Here is a 24,252-nt window from a genome sequence, read left to right on the forward strand (position 1 = left end):
TCTTCCAGCCATGCCTCGGGCTCATCCTCAGTCCACTTCGGGATGAGAGCGTTAATGCTCGCATAGGGTTGGACGACACTGTAGCATGGGGCTGGGAGCTGGCTGCATGGCTAGGGCTTCGGCGTTCACCTGTCGTGCCTTCTCCACCTCGAGCTCCTTCTCCTTGAGAGCTAGCTCATGCTTCCTCTCTTCTTCCCTTGCCTTCCTCTCTGCTTCTTTTTCCTTCCTCTCTGCTTCTCTGGCGGCTCTCTCTTGCAGGAGCAGATCATCCACCTGCCCCTTCACCCACTGGGTGAGTTCCTGCCCAGTGTAACCGCGTTCGTGCCCAGAGCCATGAGGGTCTGGAGCCTTTCCAGCTCCATGGATATATGTGGTTGGGCAGCAGAAGCCATTTCCTTAGGCTGCAGTGGAGGCTTGGATGAAAAAAAATCTTAAAGGACTGGGTGCTCTGTGGCACTTTGGGAGTGGCACCTTCTGATGAGGCGGACAACTCAAATGGAGTGTGCGGCGCACGTCACACTAAGGGGGGCGTTCCGCATGACGGACACGCAGGTTTTAAATGGCTACCTGTACGGCCTGTACAGGTGCAATGGCACTTATGAGCGTTCCTTTGAGCACTGGTATCGTGCTGGTGTGTCCCGGACACTACACGCAGTATCCCAAGTATACCGAAGTGAAATGGCACTCTGTTCTGGCAGAGTGTAATGGTGGAGGAGAGAAAGTAAAAGGTGGGAGTACTTCAGCGGCCAGTCGGTGAACAGTGTCAAGAATTAGTGGCACTGTAAAATGATAAGACCTGACGTGCACTGGTGGTGGCCAGTCCTAAACTGGTAACGACTTCCCTGTCTGGAAGTAATGAATTGGCGTGGCACACTGTGCGAATTGTGCTTGCGGTATACGCAAGTCTTTCGTGATAAAGAAAATGAAAAGACCACTCGGGCAACGACAGGTAATGGAAATTTTAGAAATGCTCAGTCACTCGCTGAAGTACTCGATAATGAAACAAAATAAATGTTTTGCAAACTGCACTGGACACATGCGCGTACGTATCACGCTGTGTAAATGAAAGACACAAGAGACTAAATAATGTTAATTCTGCATGCTATAATTAATGGTAAGATGTAGTACTCTTGGCTTCGTGAATACTGTGTTCTGGTTTTCTCTCTCTCTCTCTCTCTCGGAGAGGGTGAAAAATGATATATGAATGAACTCCCTTATATTGAATTGAACTACTAACGTTAGTTTAATATGACGCAACTTGCGTTAAATGATTTACTTACGTTAACGTGAAATGAAAGAATTGCTTTTGAAAACGTTTTATGACAATGATAACGCCCGCTCGCGTTGAACGATTTTTACGTTAATGTAGCGGCTCGCGCTTACGAAATGATTTGCGTTTCAATATGAATTTTACAACGACGCGTTTTACGTTAACAATTCTTGTGATTTACTCTACTTGAGATTTACGTTAACTTTATGTAAGATTACTAGGTCCCGTGAACAGTGAAATGACGGGGGGGGGGTGGTAAGGATTTTAAAACGATGTTAGCAACCAATTGTAAATGAGGTTTACGTTAAGTGCGAAGTGAAATGAAACTTCGCTCAGCGCGCGAGTGAGCGATGCGAGGTGAAACATGTGGAGAGCTGACCAGCGCGGCGAATCAGCTGATTCTCTGTAAATGCGAAGGCAATTTACAACACAAAATACTACTTTCTTATTCAAGGCGAATTACGTTAATTTTTCTGGCAGGACGATAGATACTAGTACCAAGATCGATATTATTTACGTTAAAAACTTTGAGACTTACGTTACTTTGCTTAAATTGTTTACATAATGTTTGAAAAAGGAAACAAACATGGCTGCCGCTGTGAATGAGACGAAGGTTGGTTGAGACCGCGCAGGCGCGAGAGAGCGCGAAGCTGAATTAGCCGAGAGGTAAGCGGTTACCAACACTTGGAATGAAAACTAAGCTAAAAAAATGATACCTAACATATCACAGACAAAGAATTGTACACTTCTTTTGCCGTAACTATTAGTAAAACACTCCTAACTAGCTAGGCTTTCTCATACAGCAATAACCCTGGCAAAGCACTTCCTAGTTTGATCTGGTCCTTTCTGGCATCTATCTGCACACGTGTTTAGTGCTCGTTCGACAACAATGCGATTTACAAATAGAATTCGCTCGGCGCTCTGGCCGTTTCAATATATAATATTTCTACCTTCGCTCTTTTAAACACTTCTACAATAAAAATACTTAAACGTACCTTAGCTAACATTGGTTATAGAATAATCATATTAATGAATGGAATACCTTACCGTGAGTCAGTGTGTCTTCTTTCCCTGCAAGTGTGCTTGATTTACGCTTTGTAACATAATTTACAGTTTACGTTTTTACAACGGATAACGCGATTTACAAGCTTTTTTTTATTAAGCAAGCTATGGTTCATCCTGGCAAGGTCGCCAATTTTACGTATATAGGGCCTTGTGAGAGAAGCTAGATACGTAACGGACGTAAGTAGGGATTTCAAGAGGGAATTGCTTGAACTTACCGTAAACTTTCTTTAGGGGGAAGGTCGCAGAGAAACTCAGCTCGTTACTTTAAACTACTTTATTTACAAAAGGCCCGTGCTGGCCTGGAGAAAAGTTAAATGATATTGGCCCCCACGTTTGGGGCGTTATAGTCTCATTCAATTCAAGCTGATTTCATTCACTTGGTTAATGCGCACTTGCGGACAGAGAGACGCACGTGACTCATGGAATCTGGAAAAGAATCCCAGATTAAACGACATGAAAGAAAAAATGACTTCTTGCTTTGATTAATTAATTCTCTAAAATTGGGGAAGGTAAACTCGAATGGTTCACTGAGGTATGCACGAAAACTAGGTCTTGAACAAGTCACAAAGGGGAGCACGTGGCCCGATGAGGACAAAGGGCTTCGTGATAGAAGGGGTAAAATAAGAATTGGAAATGAATTTAGCAAGAGTCGTATGGTAGTAAAAGGTGCTGGGTTGAAGTTTACACTTTCAGACGTACCTTTATGCAATATTCTGGGTATCCTTGTAGAAGAATGCGGTCCGACCTCTGTTCAGGTCTGGGGTCCGGGTCCACCGGTGCGTCGTGGGTAGGCCTAATTTTGGGAGGCTGGCAATTTGACCTCTGTCCGAGACCACGTCTCGCGGCCGACTGAGGGCGATACTGCTTGCTTTCGAATCACGGGGCTTCCAAAAACCGCCTCGAGCATTGCCTGAAAGGTGGTAAACACAACGCCAGCAAATTGGGAAGAAAAATAGGTCTTATGGTAGAAGTCCCTAAAATCCATCTCGAAGCCTAGCTACTCTTGTGACCTGCCTCTCTACCCTAAGCTTCCGTCAGACCGGAAATATCATTCCTACGACATCCCCACTCTCCCAACAACAGTAGCTTCAGGAGACAGCATGGCTGCTACTTTTATAATTAAATATAACTAAAACACTGCTGGGAAGGCGAGGCGTTCTATATACGTAGCAATATATATATAATATATATATAGATATATATATATATATATCCATATATATATATATATACATATATATATATATATATATATATATATATATACATATATATATATATATATATATATATATATATATATTATATATATATATATAAAAGTACAACTATGCACATTAGTTTCCTCAACAAAAATGTGTTTATTCATACAATTATCAGGATTTTATCTTTCATCATGTTATTTTTAGTCAAGAGAAAGGTTTCCATTGATGGAACTAAAAAATAATAATCGGTTTTAAGCTTATATTAAAAAATATCACAAACAAAATATTTCAACAAACAATCATTATTGGAACTGGATGTTCTTTCTGCTAGAAAAAAACAATACCAAAAGGACCAGTAAGAACAATGGAGTCCCCACTCTGACTGGATTTTGGAATGATTCCAGAGGATCAAAGGACTCCTTATGGGAATCTCCTCGTTCCCTTCTGGATGAGAGTTCCGTCAGACATGATGTATCCAGAAGGTCCTTCCAAAAGGATGGTAGCTCCAGGGGTCCTGAATTGTACTGGAGTGCCATCATCAGTGATCATTCCAGAGGGTCCAATGAGAGCGCGTTTGGCACGGTGGGCAAAATGGAGGTCATCAGTGAGCTGGATGTTCTTCCCATCCTTAGTGACGACGCCAGATGGTCCTACCAAGACGATGCTGTTGGCCTGTTCATGAGTGAACTGGACGTTGTTTCCATCGGGTCGGACGATGCCTGAGTATCCGAAGACTCCTCTCGGGCATGACGACGAAGTGAGCCACTGGAACAGGTGCAGGGGCTGCTGCGTTAAGGGTGGCCTCACCATGGGTGAGCTGACGGTTGGTCCCTGATTTTGTCACGATACCAGAAGGGCCAAATACAGCGATGTCGTTTACGAATTCGTGGGTGAACTGGGTATTGACACCATCAGGGCTAACGATTCCGGATGGCCCAACCTGGGCGCTGACGCCAATGGTCACCACACAGATAGCTGCTACCTAGAACGAAAAATGCTTTTTGAAACACTTTATACCAAGTAGCAATATTATAAACCATCTTTAACAGTTACCATGTAGCTATTGCTTAATATAGATAAGTATATATATATATATATATATATATATATATATATATATAAATATATATATATATATATATATATACAATTAATCACTTGCACGATTGTTCTGTGCATTAATGCAATTGATAGCAAGACATCATTTAAACAGGATGGTATCTGATGGAGCCTTTTATATAAAAAAAAAAAAAAATTACAAGCTTTCAATGACTTTTTCTTCTCATCTCTGGTAGGCCGTAAATAGCCAGGCACATGTTCCAGGTATATCTATCAAATACAGCGGAACACGTGTCTGGCCATTCTCCGGTTACCAGACGATGAGGACAGAAACTCACTGAAAGCTTGTAATATTTTTTTTTTTTATTTCCGTTAGATACGATTCTGTTTAAATAAGGTTCTGATTATGAAGAAAAAAATATATATATATATATGTGTGTGTGTATATATATATATATATATATATATATATATATATATATATATATATATATATATATGTATATATATATATAATATGTGTCTTCAGCCGTGTGAAACTTCACCTGGCGACATAGCTGAATAAACTTACCAGAATCTTCATCTTCTTGACCGTTGATCCCAAAACTTCACCAGAGGCTTCTGAGGTCTAAAATGATGTGCAAGGAAACGGGCGAGCCACGTTGCTATATACGTACCCGGTTTGCTTGAGCAAGCACTCCTTGGGAAGCGGCTGATTCCAAGGTGCAGGATGGGCCTGTCCTATGGCCTTGATAAATACCTTCGCAAAAAGTGGAAATTTCTAGGAAAAAACGCGCTCTAGATAAGTGGGTGTGTCAGGATGGGTTATGCCATGAGTGGATAGTTCAAACTGCGAAGATGGCCATGGATTAGCGATATGTAATCATACTGGATGAAGATGGTGGAACCGTTATGAAGCATACGAGAAAAAACCCGATGGACTATATTACAGCGAATTCTACATAGCCTTCGTGCAGCAATAACTGGATCAAATGTGCCTCAGTTCTTGTGATGGACTGTTGATTGTTGTTTCTTCGAGGAAATTTTTTGTTGACTTGTAAATAATGCCTATTTTTCATCGTACTTCCAAGTACCATTGTTTAATACACAACAACAACAACAATAATAATAATAATTATAAGTTAAGAATATGTTAGTTTTACCAGACCACTGAGCTCATTAACAGCTCTCCTAGGGCTGGCCCGAAGTATTAAATATTATTTACGTGGCTAGGAATCAATTGGTGTGTGTATATATATATATATATATATATATATATATATATATATATGATATACATATATATATAGATATATATACATATATACTATATATATATATATATATATTATATACATATATATATATATATATATATATACATACATACACACACACACACACACATATATATATATATTATATATATATATATATATCTATATATATATATATATATATTCGTACACACTCCATGTCCTTTTCCACATGTGTTGACCCATCTCAGTCAGCTAATTACTACGTATATAATAAACAGAATATTCACGTATGATCTTTTTATTCACAAATACTGAAGAATAAATAGCGTTTAATATAGCCTCCACTATATCCTAGGAACAATTTACACCACAAGAGAATTATAACTGATAAGGGTTTCGCTCTATGGTCTGGTTTAGAAACAATTGTAGTAGACAGTGACCTATGGGCACCCTGCTATCGAGATACACCGAATTCGATGTTAAACGATATTTGCAGCTTAACATTTGTAATATAAAAGTCACGAATGTTTGTGACAAATATTTAAAATTAGCCATGTCTTATACACATACCCATCAATTTAATCGTGGTGGAGGTATGTTGATATGGATTCAAAACGCAAAACCTGAATTCGGCAGGAATGTGTATGGCTAAGTCAACATCAATTTATGTAGTATCTCACTCTCCATTTATCGTCTATTTTCACTTGTTATATTTCCTACTTTTTCAGTTTCTTTTCCTGGATTAGTTAATTACAAATTACAAATATTATTATTATTATTATTATTATTATTATTATTATATATATATATATATATATATATATATATATATATATGTGTAATATATATATATATATATATATATTATATATATATATATATATATATATATATATATATATATATATATACAGGGTGTTTCGAAACTGGAGCCTCCCCCTCTACAGCATAAACTAAAATTGATATGAACATAAACATAAGTAATTCAGAACAAGTATTTATTTAAGTTTCTCTCTGAGTATTTAATATTTTGTGTGGCCTCCATCTGCCTGTACCACAGCCAGCATTCTTGAGGGGTATGATTTCAGCAAGTCACAAAAAACTTCCATTTCCCTGAGCACTTCGGTCACCTCTTTTCGCAGGTCGTCGAGGCTTGGTATACTATCATAGTTCACTGTGCGCGCTTCAGCACGATCCTTTAAGATACTACCAATGTTTTCACACACATTAAGGTCAGGGGAGTTACCTGGAAATTCACTTGACAAGAAAAATTCTATACCATTGTTTCGAAGCAGCTCCTGTGTCTGAAGAGCCTTGAAACATGGTGCCTTATCATGCAAAAAATGTGACTACTTCAACAGATAACACATTTTCAGGATCTTTGAGGAAAGGAAATACTCCACCAACTAAGCACAGTTTCTCTGAAGTATTCACCATTACATGACTGTCCTTTGTTTTGGATGATCCACATTAACCATTTGGCTGTGAAACAGAGAAAAATTCCCAAACATTCAGGAAATTTCACAACTTGGCGATAGTGCATGTCATTGCTGATATCCTCCAACTTTGCAGCCCAAATGATATTATTTTCATGATTTGGCTTCCTGATTGTGTAAATGAAGAATTCATCTGATGCGGCAACATGGAAAAAGTCAGCTTCATCCCAATCTTTAAGAAATGAACCACAAAACCATGCACGGTCCTCTCTTTGTTGCTGAGTGATGTTGGGCTTGCTGATAACATGAAATAGCTTAATACCAGATTTTTTCAACACAGCACTATAACTTCTCTTCTTTCCCGTTTCTGTTTCTAGTTCAAGCACCAATTTACATAAAGACTTTCTTGGTCTACCCACTGCCTCAGCTATGATGTCTTTTGACTCCTGAGAAAGGACTTCAGGTCTTCCAAGATTCTCACTCTTTTTGCAATGTCAGTCATATGGATTTTTGTTCCAGTTTCTTTTAACCAAGGATTCATCTCTTTTAATGTATTTAGCTATCCAGGAACGTGAAATGAATGATGTGCCACCATCCCCGGTCTCTGAAGTGTATAGCCTGGATTCGGTCAATAGTTGTATCTAATCCGTCACTCAGTATGAAAATACAAGGAATGTAAAATGAAAAATAGCTTAATAGAAACTTAAGATAATGTACTTGGAGATAGGCTCTAGCAGAAAACTTCATAACTTTCCATTTGTACTGTGGAGGGGGGGCCTCTAATTTCGAAACAGTCGGCATATAATATATATATATATATATATATATATATATATATATATATATATATATATATATATATATATATATATATATATTATATATATATATATATATATATATATATATATATATAGATATATATATATATATATATATATATATATATCTAATAAAAGGAGCCCATAAAAACACCAAAATAGAGAAAAAAGTACTATATTTCAGAGACTGCTGTCTCCCTCTTCAGGTAGATGAATGAGAAAGTTCACAGAAAAGGTGGTATTTATACCAAGAGGTCCATCCACAAACAAGCCATTTTAAGTCACGCCCCCGCTGATAATCTTCCTCTAATCTTCTTAAGGGTTTGGTTGAATGAAGACGTTGTCGATCGTGTCCGAAATCCATCCTCCTTTGAGATGTTTCATTACCTGCCTCTCTTTTATTAAGGCCGATTCCATCATTTGACTCTTGTACCGGCAGTTGCTGCTATAAATTACACGTGACAAATTCCAGTTTATTCTATGGTTATGTTCATTTATATGGTTGAAAATAGCCGAGTTCTGTTGTCCATACCTAACTGACGTTTGTGTTGTATTAAATCTCTGGGGGAAGGGATTTACCTGTAAATCCGATGTAAGATTGGTCACAGTCCTGGCATGGGATTTCGTATACCCCAGAGTCCTTTGGAGATGTCTTTTGTTGGACGTTAATCAGGGATTTGGCTAAGGTGTTTAAGGGTAAAGTAAATACAAAAGGGTTCGATTTTCCGAGGGGGTTGGTTATTCTCTTAATCGTGTCCAGGTGGGGAATTATTATTTTATTGTTGGGTGTATCTCTGGTCTTGTCTTTAGGGGGTCGGTAGAAAATTACGTTAGCTTTGTGAATTGCTTTCTCAATTATATGGTCAGGATATTTTAAATACGAAAGTTGCTTGCGAATTAGTTCAAATTCTTTTTCCAGGAATTCTGGGGAACAAATTCGTAAGGCTCTTTAAGAACAAGTTACTAGCTACACCTATTTTGATAGAATGTCATGATAGCTAAAGTAGTGAATGTATGAAAGTGAGAACGTTGGTTTTCTGTATATGGTAAATTTGTATTCTGTCGTATCTCTGATTATTAAAACATCAAGAAAAGGAATTTTGTTGTCTGTTTCCCATTCAACTTTAAATTTGATGCTGGGCACTAATGTGTTTAATTTCGAGATAATAGGTGGGGCAATTTCAATGAATTCCTCTCGAAATTAAACACATTAGTGCCCAGCATCAAATTTAAAGTTGAATGGGAAACAGACAACAAAATTCCTTTTCTTGATGTTTTAATAATCAGAGATACGACAGAATACAAATTTACCATATACAGAAAACCAACGTTCTCACTTTCATACATTCACTACTTTAGCTATCATGACATTTCTATCAAAATAGGTGTAGCTAGTAACTTTGTTCTTAAGAGACTTACGAATTTGTTCCCCAGAATTCCTGGAAAAAGAATTTGAACTAATTCGCAAGCAACTTTCGTATTTAAAATATCCTGACCATATAATTGAGAAGACTTCACAAAGCTAACGTAATTTTCTACCGACCCCCTAAAGACAAGACCAGAGATACACCCAACAATAAAATAATAATTCCCCACCTGGACATGATTAAGAGAATAACCAACCCCCTCGGAAATCGAACCCTTTTTGTATTTACTTACCCAAACACCTTAGAGCCAAATCCCTGATTAACGTCCAACAAAAGACATCTCCAAAGGACTCTGGGGTATACGAAATCCCATGCCAGGACTGTGACCAATCTTACATCGGATTTACAGGTAAATCCCTTCCCCAGAGATTAATACAACACAAACGGTCAGTTAGGTATGGACAACAGAACTCGGCTATTTTCAACCATATAAATGAACATAACCATAGAATAAACTGGAATTTGTCACGTGTAATTTATAGCAGCAACTGCCGTACAAGAGTCAAATGATGGAATCGGCCTTAATAAAAGAGAGGCAGGTAATGAACATCTCAAAAGGAGGATGGATTTCGGACACGATCGACAACGTCTTCATTCAACCAACCCTTAAGAAGATTAGAGGAAGATTATCAGCGGGGTGACTTAAAATGGCTTGTTTGTGGATGGACCTCTTGGTATAAATACCACCTTTTCTGTGAACTTTTCTCATTCATCTACCTGAAGATGGGAGACAGCAGTCTCTGAAATATAGTACTTTTTCTCTATTTTGGTGTTTTTATGGGCTCCTTTTATTAGATGGAACTCTGTTGTTACAGAACATTTTTACCAGTCATATATATATATATATATATATAATATATATATATATATATATATATATATATATACATATATATATTTATATATATATATGTGAGCATTATGATTATAATAATATTTATTCGAAATAATTAAATTCTGTTCATTATATATCTTTTTTCCTGTCTCTCATACATATACTAACCGTATACATATACTATATATATATGTATATATATATATATATATATATATATATATATATATATATATATATATATTGTTCAAGATTTTAAGCCAGAACCAAGGAAAGTAAGATTTCTTATAACAAGATTCATTCATCCTTGTCTATATGCAAGTTGCCCCTTTGAACTGAAAGCCTCCATTCTCTAGAAAGCTATCTCTGCTCCCATTGGCTGTCCGGAATTTACCCCCCACAGGGTGTGGGCGGTCTCTTACAGGGAGAAGTCTTAAAAGGGCAGGGACCCAGCAGTTTGTCCTCAGAAGAACCTTACACCTAGGAGAGGTCAGAAGCTCCTGCTACCTCACCCTGCAGACAACACTTCGTCCCTTTCTGCTCCCCCTGTCTCCTCTGGGGAAATCCCAAGTATTTTTATACTTCCATAGTGCACAGAAATATCAGCAGATAAGAAGAATACCAAGCCCAGGATTTCCAGGTACTGTGAGAGTAAATTCCAGTTCAGCCAGGGAATTGTTTTGCTTTTTTTCTGTATTTCATCTCCATTCTTCCAAGGTGACTTCCCCCCTCCTTTGTTTAGCTTCTCATTCCCCCAATCTTAGTTCAGTGCTGTGATTACTCCCCTTGTCATACTAGTAAACATCCCCTAGTAAATTCAAGCAATGAAATAGTTCTCTCTGTGTAAATTCCCAGTCATTTTCATCCCCTGAGTGGCCTGTAAACTTTTAATTGAAAGAAAGTAGTGTGTAACGCTCGCCCACGTGTGCCCCCCCACCTTATGCCAGGATACCATCTCTTTGCACACAAACACCGTGCCTGATTGTGGTAGAACTTGGGAACCCTTTGAAGTAAGCCTTGCAACACATGTTTGCGCAAAATTCTGAACGCCGTGTCTTGTTGTCCCTGCCACGTGTTTCCGGTGGATTGACAATCAACCACCTTATTAGTTCCTGGACCTATGTAAATTAATGTAAATATAGTGCATTCAAAACTAAAGTCCAGCTTTTATGAAAATTCCTCCCTCCTCAGTAATATTGGTCTTCTGCCATAGTTTTTTTCCTCTTTTCTTTGTTGTGATCTCTCGTTCCTCCATTCAACGTCAATTTTTTCGGTGGTAAACTACATTTTTCTGGAGTGAACGAGCAGTTCAGAACAAAATAGCGACCTAATGCTAGAATCGTGTCTACTTCCAGTCGTGTAGCGATCATTAAAACTGGTATCACGAAAGTAACAAATTTGAATTCCTTTAATATGTTTATGAGCAAGCGAAAGCAAGGTTTCCCAATTCTCCACAACAGGAAAAAGGTAAATTTTATGTTCTAGTTATTTGTGTAGAACTAGGTATTCTAGTTAGGGGTATACAATCTGACTGCCATTATAGCTATAGGAAATAGACCATGTGTATGCCGATAGAGCAAAGAGAGAGAGAAATTTTAACCATAGCTTCTTTTTATGTCCATTGCATAAAGCGCAGAGGTATTTAGGGAGTAAAATTCAAATAAAAATAAGTGCCATATTTCGTGAATTGCAAGTTAATTGTGAATCTTGCGTTGTAAAGATATTTCGTGTTTTTTTTTATGTGAATCAATGCGTTGGTCATTGTCCGAGCTCTCACGCTCTCTCTCCTCTCTCTCTCTCTCACTCACACTCGCGGTCGCTTGCAGGTCTAAACAGGATAGAATTTAAATCCCTGGCCACGTGTCTACTTCAACCCTATCCATTGCCCCGTTTATTAACAAAAGAATTGATGAGTCAATAAGTAAGAAGAAAAAAAAAAGACAAGTGTTAGCATAAATTCTTAACGTTAGAATAAGGAATATCAAAGGTAAACGTTTTTTTTATTTTCTGGGCAGAGTAATAATAAGGGCAAATACTTTTGCTTTACAAACAAGGGTACATGTTACCCTTAGCCTAACTTTCTCTACCGTGGCCTTGAAATTCTTGTGATTCATTCCTTCTGACTAGCCGACGCGTGTGCAGGCCTAATTCTCCGGGGTTTTAAATTGGCAGAATCGGAGGGCCTTAGGTTAGTGACAGCTAGGGTGAAAAAGGTACATGTTAGGGATATGTGCAGAGGCAATATAGTTTATACAGGGTTAGAGATCTTTATTCTGGTTCTTCCTCTTCCCTTTAATGTATACAAGCTAGCATTTAAAATACGAGTTCTCAGCATAGCTAGGTTGAAAGGGTAAGATAGACCAGGGATTTGCATTGGTAGAAAAAGGAAAAATAACTTTTATCCCCTTTTCGTCTTCGTCCTCGAGACGATGTAAAAAAAAAAATAAAAAAAAAAAGGAGACCAAATATATACATTTCATAATACCACTGCATTTGCCACGTTTTTCATGTTGAGTTTCCGTGAAATTTGTGACCAGATCCTTTCTTTTTTTATTTACAAAAACCGTATTCTCGTGGAGTTTCCCCGCAATTAGGAGGTCCATCTGATACTTCACGACTTTTTTCACGCTTGAGTTTCCATGAGATTCGTGACCAGATTCTTCTTTTTTTTTTTTTTTACAAAGCTGTATTCGTGTTGAGTTTCCGCATTTATGACATTCATTTGCATCATTTCACGCTGAGTTTCCATGTTCACGAATTTTATTGCCAAATCCATTATCGTCGTCGAGTTTCCGCGAACTGTAAATTACAGAGATTTTACAGCGTGAGTTTTCCGCCGCACTATGAGCCTGTAGTAACTGTATTTGCAGGCATTTTACGGTCATCTTCCCAAGTATCTGTGTTGAATATTCCACATACCCCTGGCAACATTTGCAGTTTTGCAACTGCCTTTCATCCTATTATTCTCAGTCTAGACTACTAGCGTTTTACTGCTAAGGAGATGGCCAGTAATGCAGCACTGGAGGAGGCTAAGGCCTTCACAGAAGTCGGAGGAGCCCTGAGGCTGGAGGGTGCAAAAACTGATCAATTGGGCGAACGATAAGCTGAAAGAAGCAGACCAACGCCCAATGAGGAGGGCAGTTGAAAGGGAGGACGGAGAGAAGATGCACAAGACGGAGAGAGAAGGCACAGAGAGAGAAGCAGCTAAAGAGAAGCACAGAGAGAGAAGCAGCTGAAAGAGCATTCCAAGCAGCTGAAATGAGAAGCACAAGAGAAAAGAGAAGCAGCTGAAAGAGCATTCCAAGCAGCTGAAAGAGAAGCACAAGAGAAAAGAGCAGCAGCTTGAAAGAGCATCCCAAGCAGCTGAAGAGAACACAAGAGAAAAGAGAAGCAGCTGAAAGAGCATTCCAAGCAGCTGAAAGAGAAGCACAAGAGAAAAGAGCAGCAGCTGAAAGAGCATCCCAAGCAGCTGAAAGAGAAGCGCAAGAGAAACGAGAAGCAGCTGAAAGAGCATCCCAAGCAGCTGAAAGAGAAGCACAAGAGAAAAGAGCAGCAGCTGAAAGAGCATCCCAAGCAGCCCCTGAAAGAGAAGCACAAGAGAAAAAGAAGAGGCAGACTGAAAGAAGCATTCCAAGCAGCTGAAAGAGAAGCACAAGAGAAAAGAGAAGCAACTGAAAGAGCCATTCCAAGCAGCCAAAAGGGAGAAAGAAAGAGCCCATCAACATGCTATGGCAGTCCAGAGTGCCACTCTGGCACCCCTGAGTGCCACACCCCCTGCGCCCCCTCCCTCACACTCTCACCTCCACAGCATGGGCCCCCTCATTAGGACATGGGACAATAACGAACCCGACACCTGGCTCGATCATGTCGAGCAGGTGTTCGAAAACTTCAATCCAACCCCTCAGGAAGTGGCCCTCCTCCTTGGCAAGCAATTCACTGGCAAAGGGCGGACTGCATTCGAGGCCCCTTCCCCTGAATGAGCGTCAAGATCTCGCCCTCGTCCAAGAGGCAATCCTTACAGAGCTCAGGTTGATAGGCACCAATTCATCATGATAAAAGAGCTTCAACCACGTCAAGATGTTCTTACCTACTGTCCGGTTGAGATTCACACGACTCACCGTTCTAAGATATGTACCATGGCAGTAGCAACCTATATACCAGGAGGTTATGATATCCTGCTAGGACAAGATTTTAAGCCTCCTCCTACCTCTATACTGTATCAGGGCCCCCGCCCCAACATAGCTCCACACCTGTGCCACGGGCCTCCAAGAATTACCTCTGCACAGCCAGTGCCACTTGAAGGTGCCAGGCAGTGCCAGGCTCCGTCCCTCATGGATGTTGAGACACTTTCGAGTCCCCTTCCCCTAAGCCAGGAACAGCCTCAGTGCCTGCCAAGGCAAGACTCTAGTCACCCTACTCGACCTCTAAGTTCCAGTCACTTTCCCTCCACTGGCTTGGCCCCACTACCCATGCCGGCAGTCGAGGAAGAGCCAATTCCAATAGGAATCCTCCAGGAAACCCAAGACTATAGTGGACACTCCACCAACAGTACGGCCTCGCAGACCACCCCAGAGTTGTTCCTCCCAACGGGTAAGCCCACCCCGAATTCCATTACCTCATCTAATCCCCTTCCATCAGCAGTTAACCGGTCCCAGAGCAATGACTCTGCCGATCCTATTTGGCCGAAGAACTCAGGGAACCGAGCCATGCAGCATTAGGCACGGGGGGACGAGTGCCAGGCCCTAGTTGTCGCAGCAGCCGGAGCCGATGCCCCTGCGTAATCTTCAAAGGGATTGAACCATTCAAGGGCCCCAATGACATCGTCAAACCGACCTCGGAGAGGTTTACGAGAGACAATAGTCTCCCACTCCGCACTAGTACTTGGCACAGTGCCACCCTCTTTTAGAGAATTCTGACCCCCCTCTCCATCCAGAGGAGAGTGCCAGATTCTGCTACTTCTACTTCCTTCTTACCCTTGTGTAACTCTAATTCCTTCCTCGACCTTTTTTGTAACTTTTTTTTTTTTTTTGTACTGTCTATATCTTCTCTTCCTTGGTTTCCTTTCCTCTTCTTTACTGCCTTTAGGTATTATTGTATATTGTATGCCTGCTTAGGCAGAGCCAAACATACCAGCTATTCTGGCCTTATATAAATTAGTAATTCATTATAAACTACTACCATAAAATTTTAGCCAGCAAACATTGCTATAGCTTTAGAGATATTTCCAAAGCCTGGTATCCTGTTTTGATTTGATTTGATTCGATTTAGTGTTATTCCCTAGTCTTATATTTTGTGAAATTGCCATTGTCTCTGGTGAAATTTACATTTTTGTGTAATCTTATTTAATCTCTACGGAAAGATTACTTAATTAATTCTTACCCTTGTTAGTTTGCACTAATGCTTAGTTGATGATTGGTGATTAATACTGTTAGGTGTCTTCTTGTTACGAGACAGTCATTTAACGAAATCATAGGGCTATTAACACACCTGAACGTGTCATGTCGCCCCTCAGGGTTTAAACTAATAGTATGTGATGCCTTAAACAATTAAGCTAGCGGTATTATATATGATATAATTTACCCTGTAGGTTAAGTTTTATCTAATAATTATTTGCTATTAATTGTTATTCTCAGTGTGACGTTATATTTCAAGAATATTCTTTATTGGAAATATAGCAAGTTGTTAGTCTTTAGTCACTGTCACATCCCTTATTTTCAAATTAAGGATTAATACCTCTGCTGTACGAGAATAAGACTTCATGAATATTATCATTGGCAGTGTTTGAATATTGCTTATATTATAAGTCCACTCAAGGGAGTATAGAAGGCTCAGTAATTTATATTTGTCATTCGTCCTTGTTCAGGCTTGTCTTGTTCATTCCAACCCGTCTAGGGTTGAAATGTCCTCTAGGATGGGGAGTTGTTCAAGATTTTAAGGCCCTTTGAACTGAAAGCATCAAATCTCTGGAAACTTTCTCAGCCCCCATTGGCTGTCCGGAATTTACCCCCCGCAGGGTGTGGGCAGCGCTTACTAGGAGAAGTCTTAAAAGGACAGGGACCCAACAGTTCGTCCCCAGAAGAATCTTACACATAGGAGAGGTCAGAAGCTCCTGCTACTTCACCCTGCAGACAAACAACCCCTCGTCCCTTTCTGCTCGCCTTGCCTCCTCTGGGAAATCCCAAGTATTTATATCGTCCATAGTGCACAGAAATATCAGCAGATAAGAAGACTACCCAGCCCATGGATTTCCAGGAACTGTGAGAGTGAATTCCAGTTAGCCAGGAATTGTTTTGCCTTTTGTTTGTATTTCATTTCCAATCTTCCAAGGAGACTTCCCCCCTCCTTTGTTTAGATTCTATTTCCTGCCATCTTGATTCAATGCTGTGATTACTCCCCTCGTGATACTAGTAAACATCGCCCAGTAAATTCAAGCAACGAAATAGTTCTCTCTGTGTAAATTCCCAGTCATTTTCATCCCCTGAGTGGCCTGTAAACTTTTGATTGAAAGAAAGTAGTGTGTAAACAGCTCGCCCCACTATTGGCCCTCGCCTTATGCCAGGATACCATCTCTTTGCACACAAATACCGTGCCTAATTGTGGTAGAACTTGGGAACCCTTTGGAGTAACCGCCTTGCATTTTCATAACCCAAGTTCTGCGCAAAATTCTAAACGCTGTGTCTGGTTGCCCCCAGCTACATGTTTCCAGTGGATCGAGAATAAACCACCTTATTAGTTCCTGGACCTATGTAAATAATGTAAATATAGTGCATTTCAAAATCAAAGTCCAGCTGTTTATGTAAATTCCTCTCTCCTCAGTAATATCGGCCTTCTGCCCTAGTTTTTTTTCCTCTTTTCTTTGTTATGATCTCTCGTTCCTCCATTCAAGGCCAATTTTTTCTGTGTTAAACTACTTTTTTCAGGAGTGAACGATATTCTCTCTCCCTCTTTCTCTTGCTCGATATATATATATATCTATATTATCTTTCGTCTTTTCATTAATAATAATTTTTGTTGGGAAAATTTGTGTAAAAATTCATGATATTAAATTGTATATGCTCCCGTGATTTTCAAAATGTACTGTTTTTCTGGAAGAATCACTTTTTACTGTTTACTGAGGTATCCTTCAAGGTGTGGCTAGCCTCTGGCGACTCCTCCTTTCTGTAGAGTGAAAATCGCCCTTATGGCTAATCTGGTAGTGTCAGTTTGTATATTAAGCCTTCTTTTGACAATGTTGTTTTTTGTAAAATCAGTTTGCCTCAGTAAAGTACCGAAAGTACTTGCTATCTCGCTTTTTAATTTTTTCCTTGCGTGGCAAAAAAACCTTTATTCCATATATATAATATATATATATATATATATATATATATTATATATATATATATATATATATTATATATATAATATATATACATATTATAATATATATATATATAGATAATAGTGAGACATGATGACTAATAAGAATATTTATTCGAAATTCTGTCCATTATCTATCTTTTGCCCTGTCTCTCTATATATATATATATATATATATATATATATATATATATATATATATATATATATATATATATATATGAATAACTTGATCACGAAGTATATAAAACGTGATGCTATGTATAAATAAATTTTTTGGTTTTTTTGCCACGAAGGAAAAAATGAAAAATCGAGATAGCAAAGTACTTTCGGTCCTGTTTGGACTCTTTACTGAGGCAAACTGATTTTACAGAGGACAACATAGTAAAAAGAAGGCTTAATATCCAAACTGACACTACAAGATTAGCAATAAGTGGGCCGATTCCACTCGAACAGAAAGGACGGAAACAAACCACCTGAGGGTCACCACCTACATAACAACTTTCCCTTGATTAAGTTATGTATTTGTGATTGCAGATTTATTTTTAATGGAGAATATTACCAACAAATATTTGGTATGGCCATGGGGGGTAAACCCTTTATCAAACCCTCCTCCTTTCAACTTATATATGGAATTTTTTGAGAGACAACACCTCCCGAATATCACACTTATCCCCTTAAAATGGTACCGATATGTCGATGATATCTTAGTAGTCTTACCTGTTGGTATCGATGTAAATGATTTACTGTCTAAATTGAATAATTTAGTGCCATCCATAAAATTCACTGTTGAAATCGAAAATAACAATGTCATCCCTTTCCTAGATGTATTAATACATAGAGAATCTTTCCAATGCAAATTCAGTATTTATAGAAAACCCACAAATAATTTAACATATGTACATTTTTATTCTGGCCACCATCTTAATATTAAAATTTCAATTTTTTCTTCTATGTTCCTACGCGCTTTGCGCATCACGAGTCCACAATATCTTCACCAAGAAATGGAATACATAAAAAAGATAGGAAACGATCTCTGCTACCCAACTCATTTAATTGATTTATGTTATCAAAAAGCTCATAAAAAGTTTTATATAGTGGGTTTTATAATGAAAAAGATATGCCTACAAAATGTACTTAGCTTACCTTACTTTCGTATGGGATTTTGAAACCATAAAATCAATATTTAAATCGTTTAATGTTAATGTAGTGTTCTCTTATAACAATACCATTAAAGATATGCTAATTAAGAATAGTCCCGTAACAAATAACAACATCATTTACAAAATTCCTTGTAAGGATTGCCCATCGTTTTATGTTGGTCAGTCAAGTAAAAATTTATGTGTACGTATCAAGCAGCATATGTATTCGGTTAGAGCAGCCCAGACTTCAAATGCACTGTTTATCCATCTGAGTGAAAAATATCATTGTATTAATTGGGGTGATACCTCGGTCATTGCTAGATCTAATGGTTATGTTTCAAGAAATTTACTGGAATCGGCAATTATACAAATCACTAATAAAAACCACCTAAATCTTAGTCTGGGAATGTACCATTTGGACCCATATATTTGTAAGATGTTTATGAATGACCTTAAAATAAATGAACTACTAATAAATTAGTCCCACATGTATATAGTTATTATTTCTCTCTCTCTCTCTCTGGTTCGATATTCTCTCTCCCTCTTTCTCTTGCTCGATATATATATTTATATTTTCTTTCGTCTTTTCATTAATAATAGTTTTTTGGGAAAATTTGTGTAAATTTCATGATATTAAATTGTATATGCTTCCGTGTTTTTTCAATATGTACTGTTTTCTGGAAGAATAACTTGTTTACTGCATGTGTCCCCCAAGGTGTGGCTACCCTCAGGTGTTTCCTCCTTTCTGTAGCGTGAAATCGCCCTTATTGCTAATCTTGTAGTGTCAGTTTGGATATTAAGCCTCCTTTTGACTATGTTGTCCTCTGTAAAATCAGTCTGCCTCAGTAAAGGGTCCGAACAGGACCGAAAGTACTTGGCTATCTCGCTTTTTCATTTTTTCATTCGTGGCAAAAAACCTTTATTTATATATATATACATATATATATATATATATATATATATATATATATAGCATATATATATATATATATATATATATATATATATATATATGCATATATATATATATATATATATATATATAGTATATATATATATTATATATATATATATGTATAGATGAATAATTATCATCCCCGTGATTCATATAAATCATTCGAGCTACAGTTCGTTCAAACGTTCGAATTGGACTAACATGGTAGAGGGGGTTGCATATCGATTTAAATTACGTAAAACCGAGTTCAACGGTGATTTGTAAGGTCAGAATCGGTATAAACTTATAGCCTCACTGTTAGCCGAATCGGTAACGTCAATGTCGTCCTGATTTCGTGCCTGTCTGCTGGACGGTAGTTCGATCCTATGAGCGGACGAAATTATTATCAACTAAAAATTCCCCTTCGGTTTGCATATATGAAAATATATCAACTCCAAGGTAGAGCGAATTAGATATTAAAGGACATTTGTAGCTCGAATGATATATATATATATATATATATATATATATATATATATATATATATATATATATATATATATATATATATATATGTGTGTGTGTGTGTGTGTGTGTGTGTGTGCATTGTGAGAGAGAGAGAGAGAGAGAGAGAGTAGATTTAATATGGGCTTTTCATGGGGAAAAAGAACAATAAGCCATCATACCATGAACCTAAGTATTCAACCTTATAAACGCGTGTATGTAATACGATCACATTTCATTAACGTTTCATCAACAGCAAGCTTGACAATATTAATTGATATACGTCTTTGAAACGATACTAACGTAACCTTGTACGTCTGTTTAGACAATGATAGGAAATTATTCATTTGCCATAAGACACAGGTAAACTATTAGGTAACGATAATTCAAATTCTTTATTCTCATCCTTTTTACCCTGACCTAAGATTGACGTTTTCTAACCCCGATTACTTAATGGCATTCACTCTGCTAATCAAACTCGCTGAGAGAGAGAGAGAGAGAGAGAGAGAGAGAAGCAATTTAGTTTTTATGATTTTAGGTTGGGTTAAACTTGTTAACAATGAAAAGTAATCATTCCTATTATTTCAGCCATCAAGCTTCATATATATGACTCCTTTTAAAGCTTGTACGCAAAGCTTTTTTTTTAATTAAACTTACTATACAAAGCAGCAAATAAACAGACATAAAAGACAGGCATCCAAAGAGCAGGTAGGTGAAGGCCATGAAGATACCGACGTTTTTTTGTGAGCTAGTAATCATTCTAACCGGAAGGTCAAATCTTCTGAGCTTCAAATGACTGGTTCCTTTTTACTTTCTCATTTTCTTATGGTATCTGTGTTTCTGTAAAAAAAAAACGGTGCATCTATTTCCCATCATTTTTTTTCTATGAATTAGTATATGGCAATCAAATATTGTCTTTGGTCCCAATTATTTTGAAGAACAGCACTGTTTTTTCTTTCTTCAGTAAATGCAAATTTTTCTTTTCGAAACTTATCCAGTTCCTGAAATTAGAAAAACAAAAGTCTGACATAATTTGAGCTGCTAAATGAACGATGATACATATAGTTATCTAAACCTTCACTTTAGCAGTGGTCGTCCTTTTGCTTCCTAAGGAGAAATTAAGAATCTGGACGTCACTGATAATCACGTTGAATCCTAAACCTCATTTGAAATCAGTCTCGCATTATTATTCCCACCTCGCCTGTCTGTCTGTTTAACACACACACTCTCTCTCTCTCTCTCTCTCTCTCTCTCTCTCTCTCTCTCTCTCTCTCTCTCTCTCTCTCTCTCTCGTCTCGAAATGTAACCATTTTTTTAGAGCAGTTTGCAGTTCCTGCTGCCATCCTTTCATCTAGTCAAGGCCCTTAGCATCTGAAAGGCGACCAGGTATATATAGTCGGACCTGACTAAGGTTTAGCACACCCTTTCGAGCCGCAGAAGCCTTCGTCAGGAGTTCTGGGACGAATTTCAAGCATCAAATATGAAGTTCCTTGTGAGTATCCTACCTCTTTATAGAAGTTGGAACATTTTCAAATGACAGAAAATATAGAAACTTAAATTCTGTAATGCCCTCCCTCTCCATCAATGTCATCACCTTGTGTTATGTTTTTAGTTCAAAGGATTTTACTTTCAAGTAGCATAAGTTGAAACAATGTAATGTTGTACAGATTTCCTCATGAACAAGGAGGCTATTTACATATTCTCTCTCTCTCTCTCCTCTCTCTCTCTCTCTCTCTCTCTCTCTCACACACACACACACATACACACACACATTTATTGTTAGTGCAGACTTCTATAGTTTCTTATAATGAAGTTGAAAGACTAAAGTAACAAGTAACTCATTTGATGTGACCCACTCATTCGCCACACACCCCCCCCCCCCCCCCCCCCCCCTCTCTCTCTCTCTCTCTCTCTCTCTCTCTCTCTCTCTCTCTCTCTCTCTCCCATCATTGTTTACTTCATGTAAATTTGGACTAACCTAGAAGTTGATAGGTTACAATGAGTCAAGATAAAATTCTATGCAATAAATTACACACAGTATTCGAAAGTGGTCAGCGTTGCATATGAGAGGATACATACTGTTTGAGAGTTCTGTATTGTAATGAGTTTATGCAATACTATGTCGTATGAAAATTCACACAAGTCCGAGTACTTATGACGATCATTTATAAATATTCCAATGTTGCGAAATTTTGAGTCTGAAATCCATACATGTTTATTCTCGATCTCGATAAAAGTATCAAGGAAAATTTTCAGTCAAACGCCATTGACGCTAATATGGAAAATTACGAACATGATATTCAAATACTGAAAAACTTAAATAAGATACTAAAGGAATTTTTTAAACTATTCAGAACTGTATATATGGATCACAAAATTTTCCATGATCACCAGACGTAAAATTTCGTTTTAAAAAGTTATCAATATTTAGGTACAATACAATGAACTATTAATGCGAGAATTCAAAATGTATGCAGAACTGTGAAAGCTCCTGACAGATTATCATTATTTTCCTAGTTATTGTTCTTAATAAAGAACGTGAACTTTCTTTTCTTACGATAAAATTTAATCCAAAATAAAACTTTCCTTCTTATCATTCTTCAACAGAAAAGTGAAAAGTCTTAGGAACTGAAGTTCTTCTCATTCACAACAATAAATAAACTTTGTTTGATGTCGTTATTCTTATAGAAGTCGCGACGGAAATTTCACCATCTTAAGAATTTTTCATTTTTTACTTTCAGGTAGCAGCTATCTGTGTGTTGGCCATCGGCGTCAACGCCCAGGTTGGGCCTTCAGGAATCGTCAGCCCTGATGGTGTCAATACCCAGTTCACCCACGAATTTGCTCACGACATAGCAGTGGTCGGACCCTCTGGAATTGTGACGAATTCAGGCGCCAACCGTCAGCTCACCCATGGAGAGGCCACGCTCCACGTCGGCCTTCCTGTAGCTCCAGCGCCCGTTCCAGTCGCCCACTTTGTCCACCACAGTGGAGGAGTCATCGGACACTCAGGCATCGTCAGACCCGATGGAAACAACGTCCAGTTCTCTCACGGACAGGCTCACAACATCGTCTTAGTCGGGCCGTCTGGCATTGTCACCAGGGACGGATCCAACATCCAGCTCACTGATGACCTCCAGTTTGCCCACCGTGCCAAGCGCAGCTCTGGATTCGTGTCTGCTAACGGAAACATCGGCCACTCTGGAATCCTTAGGGCCGATGGATCCACTGACCTTTTCAGCCACGACCTGGCCCATGACATCCTTCTGATTGGACCATCTGGTGTTGTGACCAAGTCTGGTCGTAACCTCCAGCTCACCGACGACCTCAGAGTTGCCAACCCACGATCCAAGAGGTCCCTCGAAGGAGCTCTCGTAGGACCATCTGGAATCATCACCGCCTCTGGGCAACTGATCCAGCTTCCATCTGGCGCCTTCATTGTTCATGCAGGTCCATCCGGCGTTGTTCTTTCTAACGGAATGAACATTCAATTCCAATGAACAGGTACTTCGTTCATCTCTTAAACAAGTACTTGCTTATAATCTAGACGTGACTCTGTTCTGTTTGTTCTGCTGTTATGTTATTCCTCGGTGATCGACTGGGAAGATTTATATTTTATAGTTCAGAAACATTATATAATGAATAATCTTATAAAAAATATATAAGACTGAAGAGCAGACGTGTTTTCATTTGCCGATTTATAATATTTCATGATCACACATGTGATTTCATTATACTCTATGTTATGACAACAAATAAACTTTTGTCAGAATTAGATATATTGGGAATGTCCATTTCATGACAAACAACTGCATCATGAGAAAGAAACTGAAACTGAAGATTAAGGATTCTAACAAAATAGGCATAGTTAGATAGACTAAAAAAGTTACAAAAGAAAATGTAGGATGAAAAATCATAAAAATTTCTTTTATTAAAGCC

General features: G+C 38.3%; 2 protein-coding genes across 2 annotated transcripts in view; one reads left to right on the forward strand and one right to left on the reverse strand.

Moving 5' to 3' along the window:
- Positions 1 to 3,785: 3,785 nt before the first annotated feature.
- Positions 3,786 to 5,301, reverse strand: LOC135204123 (cuticle protein CP1158-like). The gene is given in 3 exon segments (XM_064234127.1): positions 3,786 to 4,284; positions 4,286 to 4,522; positions 5,171 to 5,301. Coding segments are annotated over 3 exon segments (573 nt in total). The 5' UTR covers positions 5,183 to 5,301; the 3' UTR covers positions 3,786 to 3,960.
- LOC135203942 (uncharacterized) overlaps positions 4,427 to 24,252 on the forward strand; it is a 31,477-nt gene continuing 11,651 nt past the window's right edge. Inside the window, exons 1-3 of the mRNA XM_064233871.1 lie at positions 4,427 to 4,445; positions 21,732 to 21,805; positions 23,055 to 23,811. Of these exons, the coding sequence (XP_064089941.1) occupies positions 21,794 to 21,805; positions 23,055 to 23,811 (769 nt within the window). The 5' untranslated portion in view covers positions 4,427 to 4,445; positions 21,732 to 21,793. The remainder of the gene's footprint in view (positions 4,446 to 21,731; positions 21,806 to 23,054; positions 23,812 to 24,252) is intronic.

Source organism: Macrobrachium nipponense, chromosome 44 (genome assembly GCF_015104395.2).
Source record: "Macrobrachium nipponense isolate FS-2020 chromosome 44, ASM1510439v2, whole genome shotgun sequence".
NCBI lineage: Eukaryota > Metazoa > Arthropoda > Malacostraca > Decapoda > Palaemonidae > Macrobrachium > Macrobrachium nipponense.